This window comes from Telmatherina bonti (genome assembly GCF_933228915.1).
Source record: "Telmatherina bonti genome assembly, chromosome: 7".
Classification (NCBI taxonomy): Eukaryota; Metazoa; Chordata; class Actinopteri; order Atheriniformes; family Telmatherinidae; genus Telmatherina; species Telmatherina bonti.
The window spans coordinates 29,721,996-29,739,457 of record NC_136625.1 but is presented as its reverse complement, the minus strand read 5'-3'; the positions used below and the strand labels follow the sequence as shown (position 1 = coordinate 29,739,457).

The 17,462-nt window shown below is 38.8% G+C and overlaps 1 protein-coding gene across 1 annotated transcript in view; it reads left to right on the top strand.

The window, feature by feature from the left end:
* The window catches only part of carmil3 (capping protein regulator and myosin 1 linker 3), a gene marked incomplete at its 3' end in the record, with an annotated part of 98,157 nt that extends 81,645 nt beyond the window's left edge, over positions 1 to 16,512 (top strand). The window contains exons 29-40 of the mRNA XM_079243146.1: positions 1,890 to 2,015; positions 3,888 to 3,954; positions 4,440 to 4,627; positions 5,332 to 5,411; positions 8,299 to 8,418; positions 9,063 to 9,231; positions 11,779 to 12,118; positions 13,190 to 13,293; positions 13,372 to 13,585; positions 13,809 to 13,886; positions 14,182 to 14,301; positions 16,472 to 16,512. Coding sequence (XP_079099272.1) covers positions 1,890 to 2,015; positions 3,888 to 3,954; positions 4,440 to 4,627; positions 5,332 to 5,411; positions 8,299 to 8,418; positions 9,063 to 9,231; positions 11,779 to 12,118; positions 13,190 to 13,293; positions 13,372 to 13,585; positions 13,809 to 13,886; positions 14,182 to 14,301; positions 16,472 to 16,512 — 1,647 coding nt within the window. The remainder of the gene's footprint in view (positions 1 to 1,889; positions 2,016 to 3,887; positions 3,955 to 4,439; positions 4,628 to 5,331; positions 5,412 to 8,298; positions 8,419 to 9,062; positions 9,232 to 11,778; positions 12,119 to 13,189; positions 13,294 to 13,371; positions 13,586 to 13,808; positions 13,887 to 14,181; positions 14,302 to 16,471) is intronic.
* Between the last annotated feature and the right edge of the window lie 950 nt (positions 16,513 to 17,462).

Here is a 17,462-nt window from a genome sequence, read left to right as displayed (position 1 = left end):
TGTCTTCTCCAGTGAAAAACATTTCCTGTCTCACATCATCCTGCTTCTCTGAAGATTTTGATTCCAATAAAAATCTCCAAAATGTCCTGTTTTTGTATTTCCCAGAGAAAATAAGCGGATCACAACGATGAATTCGACTATAAGAATTTCAAACTATATATACCAGCGCTTCATACGGTGATGGAAAGAGCATCATAGGATAGAATAACCTGTAATGTGATGATGATCTGCAGACATATTGCAGTTAATAAAAATATTAGAAAATCAGATTAAAAATAGTTATATCATTAGACACTATTAAATTAGTGCAAGATAGTAAGCTGGATAAATAACTAAACATGGTGGTTAAAGGCTGGGAATTTCATGTGTTTGCTGGGTTGTTACAACCTAACCCAGTCTTACTCATTACGCGGCATGCTGACTCTTTACTTGCGGCTCGTGAAAAAACCACTGGATTTCTGAAAATGTTATTTAAACGAGTCATAATGATCCTCAACAGTGCATTTCTCTCCACAAACAAGAGCTGCAGGTTGCTTACAAAAACTTTGCTGTCCCAACGACCCTAACTGACCCTGTCAAAGTTGCCAGTTTTGGCTGATTTACTCCACCATAGAGCTGCACTGTCGGTAGCTTTGTATATATATTGGAAAAAAAACATAAGAATGTTGCATAAGAATGCCATTACTCTGTGTAATACTTAGGATAACAATGCCTTGCTAAAAAAGCTGAATGTTACTGATTTGGCAACGTAGCAAGGATACGCAGCATGGGAATGCTTTTTTTTGGGGGGGGGGGTGGCTCTCCTCTTGTCTTAGTATATTGAATGCTCCTGTTGAATTAACAGTGAGAATCACTGACCTAACCTCACCTGTCCTGCTTTTGTCTGGAGCGTTTGCTCCGAATACGATCAGAAATGAATGCATGAGTGGGAAATGTGCAGCATGGAGGTTAACCTTTGCAGACACTTTGGGGACAAATGTAACCAACTATTACAGCATTTTTTACTTAGTATCTGAAAAGCTTAGTTTTGCCACTGTTTTAGGGTGAATTAACAGCAGAATTTATCAACGTGTACTGCCCAGATAAAACAGATGTAATGAATGACTGACGTCCCCAAATCTAGACGCTCTGAGTTTACCAGTGCGCCACCTGGCTGTATGCATGTTCTAATCTGATTGTAACAGATATGGTTACAGTCAGATCATACAGATTTTATCATTTGAGTGAAGACAATCAACTGAAGCCAGAATATTTCTGCAGTGCTTCCTCTCTTCGTCTGTTAAGCCATCAAAATGGAATCTGTTTGCATTTGGTGGTATTGACCTCCAGTGCTGGAAAATAAGCTTAAAGCAGTCGTGTTTAATTACTAGAAGTAGACTTTGTTGTTTTCACGGGATTTACCATCATCAGAACAGAGCTCTATTTAACAACCCGCTTTCATGTTTGTGTTCACAGACAGCAGAAGTTGCTTTAAATGAGTGGAAGCTGGGATTTGACCTGGCAGGGTCTCCTCTAAGTGCAATTGTTTAAACAAAGCCAGTAAAAAGGCAGACAGAAATGGTCTTCTCTGGGAATAACACTCTCTGACCTGCTCTGTTTTGCATTCCTTTCACTGTCTCTAAAGATACATCTCATTCTCCTTTTTTTGCTCGTGTTATTGCGGTACCAGCGCGTCCTCCATCATGCCTCACTCAGCTTTGATGATCAAGAAGTTGCTTCTAATTTATATTCTTCTTGAGCTTTGCTAAAATGATAGTAAAGTGTGTTTTTGAACTTCTAAAGCATGCCACTCATCTGAGATTACTGCTAAGAATAATGATCTGGCTGATGTAAGGATGTGTGTATGTGGTGTTGAGTGGTTTTTATTGTGTGTGTTTGTGTTGCATCAGCTGCGGCAGGTATCTCAAGTCAAGCGGTGGGATGATGTCGGGACTGGCAGGAGGACGGTCAGACAGTCCAGATTTGTTGAGTCTCTGGAATTCCCCGATGAGGAGTTTGGGGTCACCTTGGGAATTGTAAGTGTTCGAGTACTACAGGAAGTATAAATATGAATCATAAAGTTTTACTACAACTCTGCATATATGTTGGACTGCTTGTGATACATCAACTGAACTGAGGGCATTCATTTGTGATGATCTGATTTTCCCCACTGTAGTACCAATAGAGCCATATAAAAAAAGTAATTATTTATTTAACAAAAACCAATCAAAAAAGTCTGATTTGGTCCATAATCATTCAACATTTATAAAGAGAGCAAGTAGCAGGAATTCAATTTATTGATAATCATCGCTTTGAAGATTTCTATAAAGGCAGTTTTGGCAGCATTCAGGTATGCTAACATCATGCTAAGAAGGAAAGACATCTGCAGGGATCTTGGAGAAGCCCGTCAAGCTAGTTGGAGCAAGAAAAATTATTCACAAGTACGAAACATTGAAAACTAATACCAATCTTCCTATGAATGGATGTCCAAGATCAGAACAGATAATGATCAGAGAGCTAAGAGCTACATCTCAGACTCTACAGGCGTCACTTTGCATGTTTGATGTTAAATTTATTCATTTTTTTCATCTTTTTTTTTTTTTTTAAAGTTTGACCTTGAAAGGTTTCATGAAAACTTTTTCTGTGGTTCTCAAACTTTTTAAGCCACACCCCCCAAGACACAACATATGTTGGTTTTCACAGCACCCACCCCAACGTGACAACTGAGTGATCATTTGTGTGATGTCAAATGGGTCGTCCTGCAGCCGTTCTGTGGGAAAGGAGGATAAACTGTTTCTTGGTGGATTCAGCTAATTGCTGTGACAAGGTGCCTACATGCACAAAATTAGCTTCTCTGGTGGAGATAATGCCAAATTCAGATCCTTAATATCACATGAGCAAAACTTTGTTTATGCATTTATGTGTTATTTAATTAAGTCTGTAATTTCATAGATTTATTGATGCGTTAATGGTTATATTTTGACATTCCTGATTTAAAAAATTCCAAATTTATTTGATAAATGTAGGCTATTTTCTTTTCATGACTGCCTTGCAACCCTTAAATTATCTAGTGACACCTGAGGGGGTCCCGACCCCCAGTTTGAGAACCACTGATATAAAGAACAATAGCTGTCTGGTGACTTTTGGTTAATGAGAATGTTGTGTTCAGACTTTTGTATCATTGGTGACATTTTCTTTGTAAATATTTATTTCAGATTTTATATGTGTGAAATATAATAACATCTTGGATAATTCCTCATGACCGTTCATTTAGATTATTTATACTCAGCCGATGTTTGATCGTTCTCTTGCTTGCTGCAATTAAAATTCTAGTATTATTAAGATCCTCTTTCTTTACATCACTGAGTATTTGAAGATATTTTTTATGATATGCTTTACATTTTTTGTTTTTATCTAAAAAAAAAAAAACCACATGTGGCTTTGATGTATAAAGTTAGATGTCGATAAAGATTTCTGCAGCAACATCTTTTGGATAAATGAGACTAAATTGGATACGTTTGTTTATAAATGACATATCAGCACAAACACATCTTACCAAGCCCCAGAGCTCAACTTGACTGAAATGCTGTAATTTAACAGATTTGATTATCAAAAAGTACCTAGAAATCTCAAACTGAAGCAAAGATGTGAAGTAAAATTCCTCCACAAGGATATAAATGACTCACAATATCAAACAATTTTTGCTTAAAATTCTTCTATAACTTATTGAATCAAGTGGCGTTTAGTTTGACTCAGTTTTTCTTTAATAATTGGCAGTTCTTATTCACAGACTTTACAGTTTTTTTTGTTGTTTTTTTTACCTTTGTATATCAAAAGTAATTTATCAAGGACAAAGCACAAGTGTTTAAAAAGTCTTCTCAGTTTGCAATTATCTTCTCTAATAAAAGGACACCATGGCCATCAAGAAGCGGAGCTCCAGAACGAGAAGAATTCGCCCCGTCTCCACTAAACTGAGTGAGTTTTCTGCCTTCTATATAATGATATACAAGCACAGCAGGCGCAGGGTCAGCTGATGTTTCATTTTTAATTAATGACAGAGTATTCCTTCTCCACCAGAGGTGCAAGATGTGCTACGATGATATGAGTGATCGTGTTGTTTAATATTTAATCTCACTGTGAATGTCCTCCGGCTGTGCTAATGCTTATGTTAATAGTGTTGTTAAATGTTTTTCAATGAGAAGGAATAACTACTTAGATAAATTGTTCAGAGTGAAGCTAAGAAGAGCGCGTGACTTTTTTTTTCTTAATTTCTAAATGTAAAGCCTCGTATTTCTTGGAAAAAAAAAAAAGGAGTGTAATTTCATAAGTAATTTCACCATTGGTGTGACCTCATATTCATCATTTATCAAAGAAGATTGAACTTAAAACGGGTTAATATGCAGCGTGCTGCAGGTCAAAAGATAATGAGATTTTTGTCACAACTCATTTCCTTCTCCAAGGTTTAGGTGACGAGCCCAGTCCCTCCCCCACACCATCTGCCCCTCCCCACTCCGCTTCTCTCACTCACTCGGCATCATGGGAGTGTCTGTCCACGCTGCCCACGAACGGTTCGCCTTTACGTCATGTGACACACGTCCGGCCACGCCCACCACGAAGACACAGAGCTGTACACCTTTCTCCTGAAACTGTAAGTACAGGCGGCGTCCTCCGTCTGAACTCCGGTGGGCAGAAGCCTGCTTCTTTTTGGTTTGTTTTTTTGTTTTATTTATTTTTTACATGTTGACCGGTCACTGAACACAAACCACAGCATGGTAGTTCAATCCATTTGTTTCCACTAAAGTGTTCAGAAAGTGGTTGTTTAGTTAGGAGTGGTTTTTTTTTCTTTTTTTAAAATTATTTGTTTGTTTTTTTGCAACTCTCTGACTGTTTTGTGTGACATTTTTCATCTGATGTTCGTTACCAGAGGCTCTTTCCAAAAATAAGTTTCTTTCAAAGTAGGAAGCTGTCACATGTGTCTCTGTGACTCGGATGATAATAATGTACTGCCGTGTCCCAGAGGGCTGCAGGGTATCAACACACTCAGCAGGTTTTTTTGTTTGGTTTGTTTTTCAGAGATACTCTGAATCAGAACAAATTCAGTTAGTGGCAGCACGATAACAAGCTTTTATGTATATGTATGTATGCACGTATGTGAGTGTGTGTGTGTGTATTTATAAAATTTATATATATATATATATACATATATATATATATATATAATATAAACTGTGCTTGCAGTGGTTTCAGGTTTACCAGCTGGTCATTTGAAATGTAATTACCCATTTGTAAACCTTGCAGCTTTTTATATTTGTGGCAGATTTATTGTTTGTTTGTTTTGTTGTGTGTGTGCAGCATTGCTCTGAGAACGGAGGAGTCAGTATGCTGGAGGATGGACTGCCGGATTTCTACAGCAAGAGAGTTTTACCCGACAGGTATAATCCCAATCAGTGGTGTTTTGTGCAACTACAGTGACATCAAATCTCTTCACTGCAGCGACCCCTGACCAGTTACACAGCACCATGAGAGCTGGGAGTCACAGTATAAACTTATGTTTTTATTAGTTTCATTTTATGAAAATTTTTGCTTACCTTTGGGACAGAGGCATACTTTGTAGCATCCCCTCCTCTTCAACGATAGGCTGTAAATGAATGTGAAATGAAGAGGCCAGCTTTGGGACCTTTTGGGAGAGGTATTTTGTCCCATTTGGCCTACTGGTTATTTAGGATTCTAGCCTCTGAACATGCCAGAGTCCTTGCCATGTTTGTGTTTCAGTGTGTTCAGTTGGCAAAAGGTCTGCACGTCAGGCAGGACAGTTGGACCCCCGGACTCTTCTACTCCAAATCATGCTGTTGCAATGGATTCGATATGTAATTTGCTAAAAAACACAAGATCTTCTTGGAGAAAAAACATCATCTGGATTGGGAGCTATATTGTGAAACACTCTTTAGCATTTATGGTGCCTTTTTCTAGATGTGTAGTCAGTTCCACAGGTACTAATGTAACCACATACCATCAGAGATGCAGCTTTCTAACCGGCTGGACAGTCCATATCTTGTTTCGTTTAGTAGCACCTGAATTTGAAACTGTGGGTGAAACAGTTTGTCTGTGTTCACATTGATTTCTTGAAGTGTTCCTGAGCCCACCACGCTGCGGTAGCCATAAAAGGATCATGCCTGTTTTTGATGCAGGGCTGCTTCAGGGCCTATAGATCACAGGCACACTTGGATGTCTCCACAGTTCTAGACTCTTTTGATGCTATTATGAGTTGTGTATGATGAGGCTTTTAAAGTCTTTGCAATTTTACTTTGAAAATGTACTCTGTCAAGTTTCATCTGAGAGGAATAAGCTGCATGCTCCTGAAGCGCATGGGCAGCAGATCAGTAACAGGGTACCATTTGCACTGAAAGCAAGGATAATTTGCAGCTCTGTTATTCACTAACTGCAATTTTCAGCATATAATTAACCAATTAAATTATCTTTACTCTTGCTGTTCAGCATATAAATTTATAACTAAATTAAGCTACACAGTGGCTATGAAAAAAGTGTCATTTTCATGTCATGAAGGCACATTATCAGTAGCAAAACAGAAGCATTGAATCCAGATGTAAATACTGTGTACCATAAAGGAAATTGGCTAATATTTTTGTAATGAAAATATGTATGTTATAATATTCAAAACAATTAATTTTGACAAGTTTTCAGAAAGCACGACATTATTTATTTTTGGTAAAATTCAAATATAATTAAAGTCCAATGGATAAATTAATGTCTTTGGTTACTTACTGTACTATGTTTTCCAAAGCTCAAAATTGTACACGTAGTTTTAAGTCAAAATAGTCACGATGGAACAGGACCACCACAGATTATCATGAATCGATCACAGATTATATATGAATGCACTTCCTGTTAGCTCGACAGAGTAGCATGTTTTAGCATGTTGTCTTGGTTTTTGAGTCTTTGTTCTTTGAATTTTTCTTACAGGTTTCATTTTGAAATGTTTTTGTATATTAAAACAAGCTAATAAACAAAGACATTGCCTTCAAAATACACAGAACACTACAAGTCCAGTGATACAGTTAGCAACCGACCAGTAACCATAGTGGAACATTTGGTTGCTAAGGTCTTACTTGGCCTTTCATATGATTGAAGAGACAAAGTATCAGTTTAATGGTGTATACAAATGAAATTTACACTCATCAGAAAGGTGTACGATGATATCAACATTGCACTTCCAAAATGTGTAAAATGTTATCATTTTTAACTTGCTAGCCATACCAATGCTAATCTTTTTATCCGTAAACAGCTGGAGTTTTGTTTTTTGATGTCATTAAATTAAAATGAGATTACATATTTGTTTTGTATTGCAAATGAAAACTAAATTTCTTTCATAACAAAACTATTTGTTATGAAACTTAGGAAAAATGGCAGCATTGAGGCCCTAAAGCGAAACAACTGAACTGCTCAACAAGGGTTTTCAGCAAATATGGAACAAGAAATTTAGGTATTTGTGTTGTATCACTATTCAGGCTGTCAAAGTTATTCGTGCATCAATATGGTCTTATTGAAGCTTTTGTTTTATGTACCTTTAGGAAATGCAGGTGGAAGGTGGAAGTTAGATTCCTGATCACCATTATATTTGAGCTACTTTAGTTATGTGTATCAGAAGTGTTTGCCATCCATGATGTAAATTACCTTAACTTGAACTGGGATTTCTATTCAGAAACATAAAAAAAGGCCTCATGTATTTAACCTAAATGCAACGCCCTATAAGGGAAAGTCAAGTTTGTCAGAAGCAGATTTCACAATTGAACAGATTAGAAAACCCCTGATCAATTTGGTATCTATGACATCACTGGCATTAATTGTCAGTCCATCCAACACCTTATAGCCACGATAGTAATGTGATGTCTTGACATTTTGCTTCCCATTGTTCTTTAGTACATGAGCAGCATTGATATTACTGCAGTTTTAAGGTCATAATAAATGGCTGAGAAATTTGTTACTCAGACCTGAGCAGTGCTTTTTTTTTTTTTTTTTTACTTGAAAACATTAGACAACCCTCCAAGGGCTGCAAGTGCCATAACAATGTGTGTGTCCTGCTCACAGCAGTACAAAAGAACAGAAAAATCACCAAGGCAGGAAACCTTTTAACAAGCAGATGAGAATAAAATGTTTGGAAATGCAGCGCGGTCTAACACAGACCAGTCTGCTGATAATGGCTTTTGCAGAACATAAAAAATCACTCCCACAAAAAATAAATAAAAAGTTGTGTTCTTGTTCCATAATCTCATCCTTCTTTCTCTTCTTCTTCCCTTTCAGTCAGTTGTCATCCCTTCATCAGACCCAGTCACTGAGGAGGAAGAAAAGGCGCAGCGTGTTGTCGATTTTCTCCGGCTTCCGCAAGAACCGAAACTCCACCATCTCTAATCAGGACTCAGAGTAAGTGAAGCGGCACAAGGATCTGTGTGAAGGGAGGAGAGGTAATATTTAGGTTGCTAATAGGTTGTTTTTTCTTTAACCAACAGTATTATCAGTAATGTAAGACTGTTGATTGGTAGACATATTTTGAATAAAATCACTGATAGAACATAAAACACTTTGGAAAATTTGATCATGAAGCAACAGCTTTGGAAAAAAAAAATCACAGAAAAACTCACTGTGCAGAAAAACGCATTACTCGAGGCCGAGTTTTACAGCAGTCAAAAATAAAAAGAAATGACATTTGAAGGCCAGTCATGATGAATTTATCCTTTCAAAAACAGTTGACTGGGTTTTCTGATGTTTCACCTGCAGATTGATGCTTCTCTGTCAAAGAGATTTTGTTGCTTTGCTGCCTCTACTTGGCTGCCCTCTTCTTTCTGTTTTTTTTTCTTCTTGTAACAGCAGCGCAGTGTGTGGGAAGTGAGACAACATCTGACTTTTCATTTTCCATTAAATGCAGCGTTTTGAAACTGAAAGGAAAAAGGGATTGTTGATGTTTAGTCTATGTAAATTATGTAGGTCAGTTTGATCACAAGCTGACTGATCACCTCTCTCTCTAGACAGACATGATAATTCTGAGGTCTTTCTTCCATCTCTTCTAGCTGCGCCTCAGAGAACGTCTACTCGATGATCCAGCATCCGAAAGACATTGTAAGGCCAGAGAGCTCCGTTTCTGGGTCCAACGGGGCCATGCCATCACCCAGGCTAACTCCAGGTTTACCTGTTCATGGGACGAGGGCTGCTAGCCCCCCATGTCTCACCCAAAGACAGGTACAGTGTGTCTTTTACTGTCACGGTGATTACATGAAGCCACGGACACTCTAGATCAGGGATTTCCCCATTCCAGCCACTGTCTTGCAAGTTTTGCTGTTTCAACACAGCTCATTTGAAGTGACTGGATCATGGACCGGCTTGTGCAGAACTTGATAAGCTATAAGAGGGAGTCATTTAATTTAAATCAGGTGAGCAGAGGCAGGGAAACCTTTTCAACCTGCAGGACAGTGGCTCTTTGAGATCTAGTGACACATCCCTGTCATGGAGATTCATCTGCCTTCAGAAGACTGACTTTAAAATGAATAATTTAAAAGAAAAATTGGGTTCAAGATTGTTGCGATTCAGTTAATGCAGTGTTTCCAAACTTTTTCGGCAGGGCCCCCCTTTCATCAACGACGACAATGTCAAGCCCCGCCCCTCCGTCTCGTCACATGAACCAAAGAAATATACTAAGAAATGCATCCTTTGTTTAGTGACTAGTTAAAGTGTCAGTGTTATGATCCATTCTTCTGCTTTAGTGTGAAACGTTTTAAACCAGGAATGTCTTCAAACTTCTTCAGGTGAGCCGAGTTTGAGACGGATGTTGTTTTAGTATCACAACTCTGTTAGATATGATAGTTTATGTTATGGTTTATTTCCATTGTAACTTGTTTTTGCTTCATACTTCATAATATTAGAATGTAATATTTTGATACATGCTACAGACAGTGGTCTCTTCCTTACCCATCATTGATTATTACTTTAACTTGACCATTACCTGTTCAAGCAGGAGCAGATATGCTGCATGATGTTGATTTATCATCACTCATCATTAGTGCTTTTACAAATTTGTTCAGTGCCAAAACTCCCAAGTTTTATTTAGCCTTGCTGGGGAGCCCGCCCCCCTAGTTTGGAAACTACTGAGTCAATGCAACAAGTTTTAGGATACATTGACAACAAAGTTACCCTGTGCTCCCTCAGGACCACCAAAAATGAAAATGATTGCAGTGTTGAAGTGACTCTCCTGGAAAGCTTGCTGACGATTCATCGATGAATATTTTCTCTGCTGATTTTGTCCATTTTCATGAAGCAGGGTTCTGACAGTTTGTTGCCCTTTTAGCACCAAAAACCATGATAGTAATGCAGCGCAGCACTGTGGGGGTTTTTAACTGAAGAGGCAACGTAAGCAGTGTGCTTATTTTTCACAGTGCCCAAAGACATTCGAAAAGCAGGATACAAAGTGTAAATAATATGAGGAGGATGCCAGCTCAACTCATTTAACACAACCAGACTGATGTGTCTTCTGAAAAAACCCCATCTAGACACTGCTAACACTACCAAAAAATAAAAAGATATTGATAAATACTACAACAATGTTAATATCAGTATCAGCTAAAATGTTCATGTTGGTGCAGTCCTGATTTCTGATATGGTGATTCTAAAGTACATCCAGCATCTGTAAGATTATAGGAGCTTCCATGTTACATCCAAATAAGCTTTTTGAGAACTCACCACAGAGACATGGAGTTGTCTGGAGGAAGACATACAGTATCCGCACATATCCAGATACAACTTTATAAAAAACACTAGTCAGATTTAAACTTAGCATGTGGTCTGATTGCATTCTTTAATTCGATAATTCACAACTTTTACAATCAAGAGGCATCCATCTATCCATTTTCTTAATCGTATAGTCCAATCAAGAGTTGCGGGGAAGCTGGAGAAATCACTGGGTGCAAGGCAGGGTACAGCCTGGACAGGTCACCAGTCCATCGCAGCAATCAAGAGGCATCTGTTTTTAGAATGAAAATCATAAGAGTGACATTCTTCCTTTCAATATCTTCAAGTATCTATTAGTGCCAGAAACAAGTAGGGAGAAAGCTGACTGTGTCCTGACGAGGTTGTCTGAGGACAGTTTCAGCAGACTGAGAAAAGGTTAACGCTGACAGCGTAAACTGTGTGCTCAATTTCACACATATCTTTGTGAAGCATTTTATTATTGTGCAATGCAATAGAGCACCAACAGGCTTCAGGAACAGAGTTAAATAACCTGTTTCATTACCATGATATGAGACAAATCTGACAGCATGAATCCGCATCTCGAAGCCCTGTGAAAACAAAAGCAAAATGAAGTATTTCAAAGAGGTCGTGATCTTCTTCCAGTCTATTTCAGATTCTGGATTTCTAATTATGAGCATCTTTTTCTCAGTTCCTGTTCTCATATGAAATGACACGGAGGAGAGCTGCATGCTGAGTCCACCACATGCTGCTCCCAGCCTTTTCCTGTCTTGCATTGGTACAGCCTGTCTGACATATAGGACTATATAATCAATTTTAAATCTCACACATTCTGGGAACCACGTATGTTTTGGTGAATCTTGTCTCTTCTAAGTAGTTTCCACAGATCCTCAGTGATGACTGATATTTTTTAACAACATGCCATGCAAGATGAGGTTTCTCATAGGATGGTATATTTGAATCCACAACAGAAATTGACTTTATGATGAAGCTTTCATCTAATAATCATTTTAATTAATTGCATGTATGGCTTTTGTGTTTATCCAGTCCACAGATCTGGTCAGCATGGTGTACAGCTGTATTGGGGCAGAAATAGAGGACTCTGATGGCAGCAGCACCAGTGATGTTAAAGCATCTGACAACGACGCTGACAAACTGATGGGCATTTCAGATGCCCCAACAGATACCCGGAGTAATGGCCATGTGGCGTCCTTAAAGCAGCAGATGGAGACAGGCAGACAAGAGAGGATCGTTCCTCTGACAGACCCACGGACTGAGATGGAGGAGGACATGCAAAGTAGTGGCAGCGGCAGGCCAGAGCCCCCTCCACAGAGCACCAAGCCCAGTCTGGCTGCGATGAGGCAGAGACACCTGCAGGAGAGTTTAGGTACTGCAACTACACTTCTGTGACATTTGACACATTTGTGTTAAAAGCCATTCCTCATTTCTCTATATGTTGCTTCCAAGCTGCCAGACCTGTTTGTACCTTTTAAAGTGGTCTGGAGCAGCGATGCTCTAGATCGTCTAAAGGCATTTACAAGTATTTCTTTAGACTGTAAACATAGGACATCTGTTCCTAATGAGGATAACTGCTCTATTATAACCGTATGGATAAATATGGTGCTAATTCACAACAGTCATGTCAAGACATTTTACACATATAATTAATTAAAGCCAATTCAAGTGATTCAAATAAAACAAATCCATATTCATCCAGTTAATAACTTTCCACACACGCCAGTGCATTAAAAATAATTGCCAAGCAAAGAAATTCAGAATCACAGCCAAGTTTTGTTTTTATTTATCAAGTCCAGTAAACCTGCTTAAAAGTTATTTTAAAAGCCTGTTAAAAACTTTAAAGGATTTAATTAATCTAATAAGAACTTTAATGGTGGTTTAGTCCCTAAGGTATGCTGGCCCTGCTGGGAGTTTGCCTTCAGAGAGGGAGGTTGTTAAGAGTTACTGTTTGCTTAAAATCTGGACTTTTTAATGGGCATAACACAGTGGTCCAGACTGTGGACAGACTCGGAGAGGATTAAGAGATGTGCACAGCAGCAAGATATCAAAAGTAGTTATCTGTTTTGAGTCTAAAAGTTGATATAAAAATCTCTTCATTGAGCGGATAATTAAAACATAGATACACAAGAAAATCAGGTATTTACTTGTAAACATGTGACTAGGTAACAATGCATGTTTGTCTCTTTAAAGCTGCAGATAGCACACAATCCAGACATACATCAGCACTGCAAAGTACAACTATTGGTGTTTTGTAGTAGACTTTGATTCTTTTTAGCCATGTTTTTATTTTTTTGCCTAGGTTTATATTTCCAAGTGCACATAAAATGTGCACCCCTACACGCGGCTGGCATTCCTGCTTCAGGCCTTGTTTACTTTAAAATTCTCTACAAAGTTCTGATGAATGATTGAGCGTGTTTTACTGTGCTTTTCGTGTTACCAGAGGAGGCAGGAAGGCTGGAGGCAGAAGACCAAAGCGAAAGAATGCATGAGGAGAAGCAGAGAGGCCGAGGACCGGAGGGGCAGCGTCCCCTCATTCCCAAAAAGGTGTGTTTACTGGGTGTAATGAAAGAAAAGAAAATCTATTTTGATGTCACATAACCACCGACTGTGCTCCTTCGTCAGCCCAGCACAGACCTCTCCAGAGACAAGATCTCTCCGGAAAAGACCAAGACTTCTCCCAAAGCCTCATCTGTCACAGCAGAAGTACAAACCAATGACCAGAGGGGTCTGCATCCTGCTCTGCCAATCCGTGAAGACAACGAGACTGAGGAAGGGAGTCCAGTAGCATCTGTGAAGCCTGGATCAGAGGCAGCCGATCCAGCTCCCATGTCTCCCGGTACTCTAATGATCTGATTTGATAGTGGATGGAAATTGTGACGTACGAGATCATTTAATTCTAACAAACTTCCAGATGGATTTTCTCTCTTTTCAAAGAGTCTGTTCAGAGCTCAGATCTGAGATAAATGACCAAATATCTACCCAACAAACCGTGTTAGAGATGTTATTGAATGGAGAAGGGCAGACAAAGATGAATGATGATTATGTTCCATCCATTCCAGCTGAAGATGAGGAGGGAGGTCGTAACGGACTTCCAGCCACGTTGCATCACTCCAGGAAGTCCAATTCCTTTGACATAGGTACCGCACATCTAACGCTGTTTGTTTCTGCATCCCTGCTGTTCTTCATTTGTGTTATTGTAGTAAAGAGTAGACAGCTGGCATGTGCTGTAACCCATGGAAACAAATGCTCACCTTGCTGCATTTGTTCACAATTCCTAACAATAGCATCACGCCTTGTTATTTTTCCCTAAGTAAAATCAGCAGGAGTCTGTTCTTTGATGCTCTCCCCCGGCTGTGTACCGTATGACTGTTGTATTCCCTTTTTGAGTTTCCACACCCCACCCTGTGTATGTCTCGTGCCATTTCCCCTCAGGCATGGAACAGGACATCCCCTACGATCTGGACAGGTCTTCAGATCACAGATTCCCTGTGAAAAAGCCCTGTTTCCCCCAGTACAGAAACAGATCTCTGGACTACCCTGCAGGGACCAGGAGTATGTATCTGTTTCACTTCCTCCTAATATGTGTGGTATGACGGCTGAGCAGTCAGAAAAAGTGGGTAAAAGCTCTTAAGTATTGATTACGGCTGTGCAAAATGTTCGAAATAGTTCTTGCTTTTTTATGTTTGCACAGTCATTTTTATGATATTGTTCATGGATGAGTCATACCCTACATATTGAGGCCATGCATGTGCAACCATTTGATAAATGGATGATGAAAGAAGCGATCATAAGATGTCATTCAAAGACATAATTAGCCTATTTCCCTGGATCCAATACTGCCTGAATAAGAGCAATTAGATGAGACCTTTTTTTTAATATTTTTAAAATGCGTATTTATGCTTTAAATGGAGCCGGTTCCTTATTTGTTTCCATTATTGTGATAATTGTCAACCAGCTTGAGATGATTCATCATCACTTTCTGCTCTGAGTTTAGTAAATGAGAAATCCCAAAAGACATGGAATTCAACAGGCACGAACGGCACTGCAAAAACACTTGCAATTATTTCTGGAATATGGAGCTGCATATTTAGGACATCTGCTACGAGGAAGTTTAACGCCTACAGCGCCAAACAAAGTGGTTTTTATTCAAGTCACTTTTATTGTGAATAACTGCTTGTTTACCAAAATGCTGCATGTTGAAAGTCAATGAAGACATCAGAAATATTGACATAAAAAGCAAAAACTTTAATAAAATATGAAAATTATTCACCAAAACTACAAAATAAATAAAAATGAAGACAAAATAATTGGCATCTAATTAGGATTTAAGGTCATTTTGGAGCTGCATCAACAAATTGACTATCTTAGTCCAGGTTCATCCCACTTCTATTCCAGAAGTAAAAGCGGCTGATACGCAGATCTGATTGATCTGGAAGGTAAATGTGGTTATAAGAAGCCAGAAAGTGTCTTATTAGTCAGCAATAATAAAGCAAACAAAAAAACAGTGTTTCCAAAAGTTTTCAGAGAGCCAGTGAAGGGAAGCATGTACAGGGGTGGTGTGCTCTCACATGCGTGGATGTTTGTTCATAGCCTGCCATTCCAACACTGACTTATTATTTTCAGTTTTATCCTTGTTAGAATTCAGAAAGTTTCAGGCCATCTCACTTCTTTTTTTCTTTCTAAGAAGCTCCCTTAGCGAGGTTTTATTTAAACTGAGGTGTCATGGTACGAAGGCAGGTAAATCTGAGTGTCATCGGTGTAACTATGGAATAATGTACCACATCTTTTTCATGATAAACTCAGACAAGTAGAAGCAGGACAACCATGGCCAAAGATGGAGCTTGATGATCTCATAATATTATATAAACTTAATTGTAAATGAGATATATTATTAAAAAAATCTTGTTAATGTAGTTTACAGTTCATGTTTCAGTGGAAATGTACTAAGGGAGCATTTCTCCTTTCCTTAATTATAACGCAACTTTGTGGTTCCACCTCTCTTCCTGGTGCAACTCAACCCCCCACCCACCTTATGCTTATGAGGATCGGATCAGCTAGAACTTAGAGCTCAAGTTTACTCCAGAAAGTCAGTGACGACTAGAGACCAACAGAAAGATGTCCAGGAAATTAGGACATGCTACTCTAAGGGGCTCTTTAAAGAAATGCTGCCTACGTTTTGATGAAGTGCTTCAAACAAGGAAGGACATTGTCAGAAATCAAGAGCAGCTTCTCCCAAACCTCACATGACAGGATAAACTTTTTGTTCAGATTTAGACATTATACCAAAGTAGGATTGTTGAGATAGCGTTTCACAATACAGATGGAGATTGAAGCTAAACAGTAAAATTAAAGGTGCTGAATATTCTCCAGTTGTCTGGTCAGATGGTTCATTTGAGAATCGTTTGGCTAAGTGAATGCAGCTGCAGCGTAAAGCCTGGCGAAGCATCAGGAAGTTAGAAACTCATTCAGATGTTGGGCCATCATTGCCTGGAGAGTATTCAAGCCCCAGTACATCTTATTAATGGTTTCATTTGACCTGTTTAAGTTTGAGCCCCTGAAGAGACAGATTGTTGCATATTAAAGCTGAGAGACTGAACTTTAAACCTGTATTTATTCAATATGTTTTATTCCTTTAGACTCCTGAGTTTTTACATTGGATCCAGTGTTAACATTATCATTTCATGAGGACAGTGCTGCGCTTACATTACTTTTCCTTCTGTAGGTTACGAAAGCCCTCAGCTTGGTAACAGAGATGCATTATGACGTTACCTGAGGACCGGGAGGAGACTGCTGGGAAGAAAAGACTGGAACACAGAGGACTGGAGCGAGACAAGCTTTTAAAGCTGTATGGACTCAGCTGATAAGGGATTCAACAACAGCTTCTTTTTTCTTCTTTTAATCCATTTGTTGCTGAAAATGCATGTATTGTACACATTTTTTTCCCCTTTTTTAACTGCTTGCACTTACTCTGATTTTCTCATGCATACGGTTTCATAAAAACACACAGTAGTTCTCTCTCCAGTATGCTTATGAACAGATCATTTATAATGAAATCCATCTTTTCATCCCCCAACAATCTTTTATTGACAATCTGTGACTACTAAAAGTGAGTTTGTACTGTATTTATTCTAGTGAGATGTAGATAATAAATATGAAACTGCACTAACCATCGTGGTAACTTAACCAGTAAACAATCATGTTTTTATTTGTGATACTTAATTTGATAACTGTCTTTGTAAGTATGCTTTTGGTGTATGCTGACAGTGATGACTGAGAAATGTCTTACCATGAACTTAGCTCTCCCATCTCGTCAGGAGTATTTAAATCAGTAAGTCGTTTTAATCTGATTTTATTGGCCTCAAAATAAGTATATTTTCTAAAGATGCTTCTATGAATCAGAATTAATAAAATGGACTTTGCAGAAGGAAATAACCTGTCAAAAGTGGGATTTATTATGTTATTACCTGAGATGTTGTAGAGTTAGAATGATTCATTCGCACTCGGGGCATGCTGGGAAGGAGAGAGGAGGGTGACTGTGAGCGAACGGGTGAAGTTGTGTGTGTTTGTGGGTGGGTGGGGGGGGGAAATAATTCAGTTAAGTGGGTGGGCAATGGGACGCGGATGAGGATGGCTGGGGTATGGGAAGGGGTATGTTAGGGAGGACACAATGAGATATATGCGTGTATGATGTAGTGTGCTTGTGTATAAGGAAT